The sequence below is a fragment of the Eurytemora carolleeae genome, unplaced genomic scaffold, assembly GCF_000591075.1.
Source record: "Eurytemora carolleeae unplaced genomic scaffold, Eaff_2.0 scaffold277, whole genome shotgun sequence".
Taxonomy (NCBI): Eukaryota; Metazoa; Arthropoda; class Copepoda; order Calanoida; family Temoridae; genus Eurytemora; species Eurytemora carolleeae.
The window spans coordinates 312,262-323,398 of record NW_019396330.1 but is presented as its reverse complement, the minus strand read 5'-3'; the positions used below and the strand labels follow the sequence as shown (position 1 = coordinate 323,398).

Here is an 11,137-nt window from a genome sequence, read left to right as displayed (position 1 = left end):
CTCGACTCTTTCCCAGAGAGGTTTCGTGTTTTTTCCTATACTTAGGATTTTTCATCTTTTGGATTTCTCTCAGATATTTCTTCAATTGGAATTAATTATTCATAGGGCTGATCCACACAATTTTCTCTTCTAGTTTTGAACTCGACTCTTTCCCAGAGAGGTTTCGTGTTTTTTTTTTATACTTAGGATTTTTCACCTTTTGGATTTCTCTCATATTTCTTCCATTGGAGGCTGCAACATTCACATATTTTTAGTTCTGGATTTTAGCAACCTCTCTTAGTTTATGTTTTTATCGCATTTGTAGTAAAGATTCCTTCGGAACTCTTCCCTGGTCTTGAAGAACTTTTCTTGCTGCTGAAAATAAAAACTGTTAGAATCTAGTATCTACTACAGTTTTTTGTTTTGGTATATCCAACTATGAATTTTCGTAGATAACGTACCTTCATTTTAAAATTGTTTACGTCATAGATCCCTCAGGTTGTAAAGATATAGTATAAGATATATTAACTCTTCATTAATATATAATGTTCAGAGGACGGATATATATCTGAGTATAAGATATATCAGCTATACATTAATATATAATGTTCAAAGGACGGATATATATCTATAAGATATATCAGCTCTACATTAATGTATAATATTCAAAGGACGGATATAGATCTGAGTATGAGATATATCAGCTCTACATTAATAAATAATATTCAGAGGACGGATATATATCTGAATGAGATATATCAGATCTCCAGTAATATATAATATTCAGAGGACGGATATATATCTGAGTATGAGATATATCAGCTCTCCAGTAATATCTACAGCCTGGAGAGTATGACGAGGATCCTAGAGGGAGTTCGTAAACTGGTTCAGCATCAACCTGAAGATCCAACACAGGTACAGTGGGAACCAGAAAACCAATTGATAATTGTCGTCTTCCTTCTGTCTTTTAATTAAGAAGTGTCGCAATGATTTTGAAATTTGTAATTGTTTTAAGTCTACGGCCAACATTTCAAGAGGTTAGAACTTTAATATTGTTTATCTCTGGATCAAAATTTGCCAAAGAGGATATCGAGATAAAAGCTGGAAATTCTCACTATTTCACACTAAAGTTTCGAACTCAGGCACATTTATTAATTTTAAATCAGATACAAACTTAATAAGAAGAATGATGGAGAATGACACAGACAATAATTTTTTTGGGTTTTTGGTAACAATTACAATTCATGAGTTTAATAATTCTTTCTAAATTGAGATGCTAGGCTAACATTCAGTTCTGCTACATCTGGTTAATAAATTGGTCTAGTTCTCCATGGAATTGTTATTCTGTTTTTCATATCTTATATTTGACATGTTAAGTACAAATTCCTTTCAAGAAATAAAAAAAAAAGATAATAATCTTTTTGTAGGATTTGAAGAAAAGAAATTTGCGGGATTTCTTGGAAGGATTTCTCACTTCTCAGGTATCATTTATACTAGTTACATTCTTTGAGAGGCAGCAGAAAATATATTTTCGTAGAAATATATATATATTTTTTTAATTTAGAACATTTAAATTCGATGTCAGTTATCACAAGTTTTTTTTCTTTTAGACCATTGGGAAGTGGTCGTGTTTCCTTGCAGATCGCAAAAAGTCTACTAGCTCAAAAATATTATTTCTTGAATTTATCATGTCGTATATTATTTTCTTCGTAATTGTCTAAAAAGATTCAATCCGTTGAAATTTTTTTTTAACTCTTAATAATTGATTGAGCTAGACCAAAAAACACCTCAAAAAGGCTAGTTTTAAAGAAAAGTATATTTTCTGGAGTTTTTTTTTAACTAAAGGCAGTCAATTTTTGAAATTTTTCAAAAATTTCAATGGAATTGATCTTTTTAACGAAGAAAATGATATATAATTTGATAAATTCAAGGAATTTTTTTTGAGCTTTGTAGACTTTTTTTGCGATCTGCACGGGCCTTGCACGACCACTTCCCACAGGTTAAAAAAATATCCTGTGAAAACTGACACCATAAAGAACAATATTAGCCTGAGAGTTATTTTTGAGACAATATTTCTATATTTTGTTGCAAAATGGGGCACACTAATGTTTTCATTATAAAAGATCAAATGTTTAAAATTAGAAAGAAAATGTTAGCCTTCATAGGAATATTTGTCTTAACTTATAGTTGTGGCAAAGGAATTAAGATAGTCAATTAGAGTTTGATGGTTAGAATAATTTGCTGTCTCTTAAAGATAAGTTACAGTCTGTGATTACAGTAGTCGGCGTTTATATCAATACAATGAAGACTTACTTACTTGTTTTGATGACTGCAGAAGACCGGGTGATCCGTTAACGCAGAATTTTTTTCTTGTCCTCACTGTACAGAGATCGAACAGATTTGGCTTCTGTGCTTTACGTCTAGGTCTCTGTCCTGGCACGCACTAAATTATAGACTATTCGGTTACTAAAGAAAATTTTCCTGGTATCGGTGTTGCTTCTGGAAGGTATTAATTTCATGGCGTACTTCTTGTAGGTCTGACAACATTTTCCCCGACTATTGTGAACCAGGTCGAAAAATCGACATTGTCGATCCCACGCAGGATTTTAAATACTATGACCATATTAAATATTTTACGTCTTTCAGCTAGTGTACAAAGGTTCTCTCAGTTTTTCCTCATACTTAAGTCCCTGTAATCCATCAACCATGTTTACTGCTCACACTGAACCCTTTCTAGCAGCTCAATATCACCCATTAACCAAGTTGCAAACAAGTTTTCTTGTCGGGGTGAATAAAAACCCTAGAGATCTGTGACAGTACACTGTACAGTTGTTGCTCTGCGAGCTGCCTCCCTATATTGTTTAGAAGGTTTTAAGGTTTCATATTATGACTCCAATGTCACGTTCATGTGTTACGGTAGCTAGGGGTTCTCCATTCCTTAGGATTATTTCTACCCACATGCAGTACTTAACATTTAGGTACATTGAACGATTTAAACCATTTATATAACCTACTCATGAGATCATTGATTGAAGTTTGCAATTTGTCCCGATCTTCTTCGGTTACTGATATGTTACCAAATTGTTCAAGCTTTTTTCAAGTTTTCAAGTTTACAAGTAAACAAAGAGAATCTGTTAATTGAAAATTCTCTTTGTTTCTATGTATCCAATCCATGCTGTTAAAAGTTTGATTGAAATAGAAAGTAGTCTTCATTGTATTGATATGTACGACGACCATTGTATATTAATGCTAACAGGTGTTTGGTGAGATGTCAAGAAATCTTAAAGCTAGAAGAAAGCTTGGGCTAGCTCATCGACCCTACCAGGACCTTCTCTGTCTATTCAACCACGGGCTAGAGCACCTGAAAGAAGTTCTGATGGACCCTGTTCTACAGGAGGTATCCTGGCCTATGCCGGAGTTTCTCCGACCTGGATCAGACGAGCTGCCGGTCAACTGGAACGATGCTCTTCATGTTGATGAAACTGTACAGTTTATAGATTCTCTCAAACTGGAGGATTTACAGGTATTACTATTCAACAGTGAGGAATGAAAAAGTTATAATGGTCTGAATTATTATTAGACTCCCCACGCACAGTGGGGTATTAGGGGGGGGGGGAGTCAGCTCAAAATGAGCTTTATTCCATAAACCTCTTATATATGTAAAATAAGACTTGGCCGCTTAAAATTTTTTTTGAGAAAAGTTTGTAAGTTGTTTAAATGTTATGATTTAGTTAAGAATTTCGACCGCAAACCCACTATTTCATTAAAAACTCTAAAATAGGATTTTTCAGCACGCAACTCAGACTAAATCAAGGATTGGGGTGCTGCTGGAGCCCCTAAATCTTTTTCTATTTGGCGGTCAGAATCTACTTAAATATTTAGATTATCCCTAAACCCCTGTGCTCTCATGTGCTTTTACTATAAAATATCTGGTTTTCTTCCAAAATACTCGCTGTAACAAAGACGATATCTGAATATATTGCGGGTTTACAGGATCCATTCAAGTATAAAGTTATGAACGGTAAAAGTAATTATAAATTGAAATCATTATAAATCAATCATACAATGTTTGTAGATTAGAAGATTATATGAATTTATTCTTTTTTCTCAACATGAAACACAAGACAAATGCATTTTAAGAGGAGTATTGTGACAAAACAGTCATGACCCCCTAAAATACCCCACCGTGACTCGCCACCTCCCATTTTGATAAACCTACACAATAGATAGATAAGTCATTGAGGTTGCTGTTTAGTAAAGAGGGTCAGGAGGGGAGGGTGGTCCAGGCGGCATTTCACTAATTTTAAAATACAATTTAAGTTGTAGTAATGAAAGAAATATATGCAATGCTTGCTTAGATTGTTTTATTTTTAATCCCAGCCAATCGATGTGAAATGATTACAAGAGACATAAAGCTGAAAATTGGGATCAAATTAGATTATTTTTAATGCTTGATTGTACATGAATTTACAAGTAATTTCAATTCAGAGTTTTGTTTATTATTAAAAAAGGTTTGATAAATATTTTTGAATCGATGAAGGCTGTTGAGAGCTTTAATTAAGCATCACTATTTTATCTTTTTAAGCCACTAAATAAAAAAAAGATGTTACAGTAAAGTTAAAATGATGAAAATAAGATTGAAGATTAACCCTGGCAATTCCCAGGTTTACGAGGCAGATAGCTGGCGGAACCTAGTGGAACAGATCTGGGCATATGTGGACCGAATATCCGTCCCAAACTACGATACATCCGTCCTTGTCTCAGAACTACGGCGGAGTCTGAGCCGGAGCTACCGAGGATACACCGAGCAGTGTTGTCGAGGCGGAGGTGGGGAAAATATTACTCCGCCACCGGAAATACTACCTTGGACTGATATTCTGGTCTGCTGTGCTCAGTACAGGTAGCTCTTAAATATTTATAAATGTGTTTACTTAAATGATATTTCACACTACAGTCTTATTAAAGTTTCTATTTAGTTTTCTTTTTCACGCTGGGTTGTTTTTAAGATTCAAGATCAAAACCTGAAACTTCAGTATGTAGTTAGCTTATAACTTTATAACTTTATATTCTTAAAATATAAATATTAAGAATGACAGGCGGGATTTGTGAAAACAGATCTAAGCTCTCCTGCTGCAGTAGTTTTACGTTTATTTATTTCACTGTTATGTTAATATCTGTTATCATTATTACTGCAGTAAAATACTGGGTTACCCACAAAGGATAAGACTACAAAGACGACCTGAAACTCGATTAATGTGGTGATTCCAAGGTTGAATTAAGTCTTCTGCCTTAATTAAAGTCGTTAATGGCTTATTTATTGATTTAACAAAGAAAGAAACAAGTTAACAATTGCAGGGAACCAATACCATTAATATATAATATTAATATAACAGACAGTATACATTACTGAAAGTCGTCTATGACGTCTCATCCTTAGTGCATAACCCTGTATATAATTGATTTGATTATATTGTATTGGGAAATTTTTCCTGAATCTATTAACAGTCCCTTTTTATCTAGATTGTCGTGTATGGAAGGAAGTGATAGAATTGTTGGATATAGAGAGGATAAAATACTAGAGTACTCACTACCATCTCAATGGACAAGGTTAGATATTTCATTTCTTCTGTTCTAAACCATCTGTTTTTCTTCATAATATAAGAATGAGGAAAGGGTTTGGAGAATTGGATCCAAATCCTGGATCCCTCCGAAAAAAAATATATCCAGACCCGGATCCAGGTGAAGAACATTTCTTTAAGTTTGATGAACCATTCAGAGATAAGAAATTTTTAAATAATCTCTATTTTTTCAATAGTTTATTTTTTTAGTTTTGAGAGCAGAAGTTTTTAGTTTACACATATGGTTAATAGTTTGCCCCTTGAATCCGGATCCAGATCTAGGAAGGCAAACATTTTGTGGATCCATTGGATCCGGATCCCAAGCACTGGGTTGTAGGCTGCACCAAATTAAAACCCTAATAAAAATGTTATCCTCGTTTTATTTCCGCGCGACTCTCATTTTAACAAGTTTCAGCTTTGCAACCCTACCTCAAATAGTTTTGAATATCATTGGTTCTCGTAGAAAATTAACGAAATCCAACTTAAAAACATGTTTTTGATCTGTTTGCGCTGCTACTCTACAATTTAATAATAACACCAGCGGACTGGGATGGACAGCTGAACACGCAGAGACATCTATGGTTGAACATTTGAACCGTTCACTATCTGAATACAGGGATAAACTGAGGATAGAGGAACCTTGTTATAATCCTGATCTCAGGGATAAACTCAAGGAGGAACAGAAACAATCTTTAAGGTATGTTTCATATTTTTAGTTGTCGAAATTTAAGACATTTATGACATTTGTATGTGTGGGGGGGGGGGTTGGATCATTCATCATCCCCTTGCTTTCTGAAGGAAAACGCGCCCCATTCCTTCTTGAGATTGAAAAACGGATTTTAAGTCCTAAGATTTTATTGTTACCAAATTTTCACTTGCTGCGCCTCGAGATAAAATCTTAAAAATAATCACAACACAAAATCCTCCGCCCCCTCCTCTTTTTAAGTTTTGCCTCCGGTAAAGGCTGATAATATCATTTTATAAAAAAATTGCATATTATAATTCTGCTTTCTTGTTAACGTTTATCAAAACATACTTTTTACAATTATTCTTCAGGTTAGAGTTAATGCTGGAGAATGCTCTGAGTGAGGATTATAAACCCAACCTACTCCGATCTAGCTTCGACCTGGAGGAGGATCAGGGACTGGAGGGGGAGAATAATCATGAAGGACGGAGGAGCATTGAATCAGTACCTTTAATCAGCTACGTGTCTCCAAGGTAAATTATATCTACAACTACACTGAAGAAATGTAAATTATTTTACTAATATTCCGTGTTTTCTCCGGACTTGTGGTTAAACACTTAACACGGATTGTGTCCATTATTTTAATTATTTTTTACAATCTCTTTCTGTAGAAATCCACCATTCTTTAATTTTTAAATGCACGTAAAGAAAAGCACCGTTGTGAATACAGCTACTTCATTTCTTTACAATTTGATTGTTTAATCATTTGAACTTTAAAAATTCTATTCCCTCTCCTAAGATTATTATTTTGTTTAGTTTGGGTCGAATTGTATCTCCATATACTGTATCCTGTAGATCGGAAATGATCTCTACCGGAATGTCCCCCTTGAGCCGGAAAGGAAAGGAGAACCGGAGATCAGGAGAGATGGTTCGGACTCATAGATTCTCCGGAGAGAAGAGAGGGGCGGAGAGTACTAAGAAGAGATGGTCTGGTGATCTCCATTCTTCAGCTAAACGACAACGTGGTGGAGATAAGAAACGGTAAAACCTTGAATAAATGCCACATGGAGTCCTAGAAAACTCGGGTACTAAATGACTACTTTTGACAACGCACTTAAATGTTTAAAAAATAGCAAAGTTTGGATTATTTTTTTTTAACTAAGAATAGAAAGTTCTAATAATTAAGGTAATTTATAAACAGAGAAGGTAAACATTATTCTGACCACATTTTATAAATCCTTATTTTTGGTTTAGTCGAAAATTAATTTTTTCGCAGATCAAACGTCTTTTTGTCGTGCTTATTCTTTTACCCTGTTAAAATCAATATTCAATATTTATCCAAAATTCATAACCTTCTATTTTCAAGCTAAATTGTTTACTTCAAAAACAAAGTTTATTAAAGTCAAGCCAAAACAAAATCTTGAAATATTTATTAAGTTGCATCTGTTCACATTAATAAAATAAATAAAATTAATACAGGAGTTCATATAAATGGGAAGGGGGGGGGTAATGTTTCTTCATTCACTATATGTCCTTCTAATAGGGAATCATATTAATACTTCTTCAGAGTTTATTTACATAGTTATCTAGACGATTCACATTTGTTTAATATGTTCAGTATCTGAATTTAAACTGAATTTTCTGAATTTAAACATGCACATTGCACATCAGTCTCAAATGGTTACAGGGGATATGTAGGGCACCCCCCCCCCCCCCAAAAAAAAAAAAAAAAAAAAAAAAATTGGGCCTTTATCTTATTGGGATCAGCTACATGTAAAAATTAAGTGTTGCCACTACGAAGCGCTTCTTTAAAGTTCAATTAGACTACATTTATTAGTTTAACTGAATAGTTCATTTCATTGAAAGACAAAAAATCATATCACGCAATAAGTACGGGTTTTAGGTACTTATAGGCTTTGGCAATTTCAGTTCTAATTGCGGCAAATTTTCTTATCAGTTTTATACACTCACAAATCCCCGATAGCACATACTGCAACGAATGGTTTTGTTGATACATCTCAATATAAGGACCAACTGGTTGGTCCTTCTTAATCAAGGTAGCTTATAGCTAAGAGGTCAAACAGGTAGCAGTTTATTGCTAAATGGTCAATCAGGCAGATAGTTGATTGCAAGGAGGTCAATCAGGTAGACAGTTCATAGCTAGGGGGTCAATCAGGTAGTAGTTCATAGCTAGGGGGGTCAATCAGGAATCAATTTATATCTAGGGAGTCAATTAGGTAGCAGTTTATAGCTATGGTTCACTCGGGTAGTAGTTCATACACTGGGAAGTCAATTAGATATCATTTCATAGCCAGGGGCAGGGGATCAAACAGGTAGAAATTTAATAGCTAGTGGTTCATTCAATCTGGTATATAGTTCATAGCTAGGGGGTCAATCAGGAATCAATTCATATCTAGGAGTCAATTAGGTAGCAGTTTATAGCTATGGTTCACTCGGGTAGTAGTTCATACACTGGGAAGTCAATTAGATATCATTTCATAGCCAGGGGCAGGGGGTCAAACAGATAGAAATTTAATAGCTAGTGGTTCAATCTGGTATATAGTTCATAGCTAGGAGGTACATTGGAAATCAATCAGATAAAAGTTCATATCTAAGGGGTCAATTCGGTAGAAAGTTCATAACTGATGATGTGAATTAGGTAAATAGTGCATTACTCAGGTAGCAGTTCAACGCTAAGAGGTCTTATTTAATAACTATTGTTTTGGTGAGCACACTTTTGCAGTGTAACAAGGGATATCTATTCAGCAATATTTCGATTTTATACATGTAGCTGTTGATGGCTTCATAGACATTTGAATTTGTTTTAGGAACACTTACATGTATGGAACAATTTGGGCCTGTGTGCTAAAGTTTTTTTAAGGGTGATTTGGGTCACCATAATGTTCAGTATGTTATCAAAAGTTTGAGCTCAGAATAAGCAATTCAACTTATTTCATACTTATTTTCAGGTTCATCCCGGATGCTGAATATTCTCAAGGTCTAGGTGGAGACCTGCAACCTACTCCGGGTATAGCTGGACAACTGGACGAGTTCAAGAATACTCTAGAAGATGAGATGATCAAGTCTGACAGATTCGAGAAATTGCTACAAGCAGCTCTCAATCCATAGACCATATCCAAGCTGTTTTAAACCATAGAGCTCCGTCGTTGCTTTTCATTTGAAGCGATCTGTTCATGTCATTGCTAAATAAATTGTTAACTCATTTAATTACAAAAAGAATGTGATATTTTTGCTCAAGTATTTTTGAATAAATGTTTGCAGAGAAATGTATCTAAGAGGTTAAACTATCACTGGAAAAATGGAGTCTCGAGTATCAATACAGTTGTTAGGTAGGATATCTGTTGTACAACTGTTCTCTCACAAGCATGTGGTACTGTACATTAATGTTGTTATTGTACATAAAGGGATTGTTATCACTTATCAGGGATGTGTTTGGGTTGCATGTATGCTTTGCGGGAACACTCTGCACTAGCTTCTGTATAAGCTGATTGGATTATGGATTCACTTTTAAAAACATTCTCGTGCATAAATTTTGTACACACAACGCTTACATCAAAGATACTCTAAGCGTAATTTCAAGTGACCCTCCAAGCAAAGATGGCGATGACCGATTTACAACGGTACCCTTGAAACCTTAATCTTTCTGAGAATGGGATGATAATTTTGTTTCCTTGTTTTTTATTTTTATTTCTTTATCTTGGGTTTATTATTGTTTATTTCTAATTGATATTTTCCTTTTCTTGGTTTATTAGTGTTTATTTATAATTGATATTTTCCTTTTCTTGGTTTATTAGTGTTTATTTCTAATTGATATTTTCGTTTTCTTGGTTTATTAGTGTTTATTTCTTATTGATATTTTCGTTTTCTTGGTTTATAAGTGTTTATTTCTTATTGACATTTTCGTTTTCTTGGTTTATAAGTGTTTATTTCTAATTGATATTTTCGTTTTCTTGGTTTATAAGTGTTTATATTGATATTTTCGTGTTCACGGTATATTAGTGTTAATTTCTATTTGATATTTTCGTTTTCTTGGTTTATAAGTGTTTATTTCTAATTGATATTTTTCTTTTCTTGGTTTATAATTGGTTATTTCTAATGATTATTTATATGGTTTTCTGCGGTAGGAATTTGCAAGTCAAATCTGTAAAGGAACAGCATTTGAAAATGATAAGTTCTTAAAATCACAATCATTGCGATCACAACGCTTTAAAGGGCATCTTTGGGAATAGGGAATTGCCCTCTTTGCATGTATTGAAATACGCTTACAATCCTTTTAAAGTATTCTACCTTCCCAAACCCTTCATTTTTCTATCACTGTGCTCAACCTTTACGAATAATTTACCTTTTATTCTTTATACAGGGATACCCACAAAGAATGAGACTTTAATGACGACCAAAAACTAGTTAAATATAACAATACTAGACTTTTTCGCGCCTATCTATTTCAATTGTGATTATTTTCTCTTTGTATATTATGTAAAACAAAAAACAACTAAAAGTTTGCGGATTTTTAAAAAAAATACTTCTGGATTTTCAAAATTAAATGAAAATCGAATTTAAACTTATGTTTACCAGAATCCATTCAAACCTTATTAGTTTTATCAGAATCTATTCAAACTGCTTTAGCTTAACAGAAACTCAGGGGCGGATATAAGGATTCTGTAGGGGGGGGGTAAAAATTTTTAATTTGGCGCGCGAAGCGCGCCGAAATTTTTTTTACCCCCCCCTAGAAATTTTTTTACCCCCCCCTAGAAAAATATCATGATGTATATCAAATTATTGGTTTTAATTGGGGTTGATTTGCATTTTCCAGTAGTATAGGCTTAAACCTAAA

At 33.9% G+C, this 11,137-nt stretch overlaps 1 protein-coding gene across 2 annotated transcripts; it reads left to right on the top strand.

Annotated features, from left to right (window-relative positions):
* The first annotated feature begins 740 nt into the window (after window positions 1-740).
* LOC111701070 (uncharacterized) lies at window positions 741-9,573 on the top strand. Of its 2 annotated transcripts, none has more exons than XM_023472202.1 (9): window positions 741-894; window positions 1,407-1,460; window positions 3,236-3,502; window positions 4,644-4,879; window positions 5,500-5,586; window positions 6,214-6,294; window positions 6,654-6,815; window positions 7,099-7,323; window positions 9,252-9,573. In XM_023472202.1, exons 1-9 carry the CDS (start codon window positions 832-834, stop codon window positions 9,409-9,411), a joined length of 1,335 nt encoding a protein of 444 aa, XP_023327970.1. In that variant the 5' UTR covers window positions 741-831; the 3' UTR covers window positions 9,412-9,573. The 2 variants fall into 2 exon arrangements, with proteins under 2 accessions (XP_023327970.1, XP_023327969.1); XM_023472201.1 differs by having other exon boundaries at window positions 742-894; window positions 6,139-6,294.
* Window positions 9,574-11,137: the final 1,564 nt, after the last annotated feature.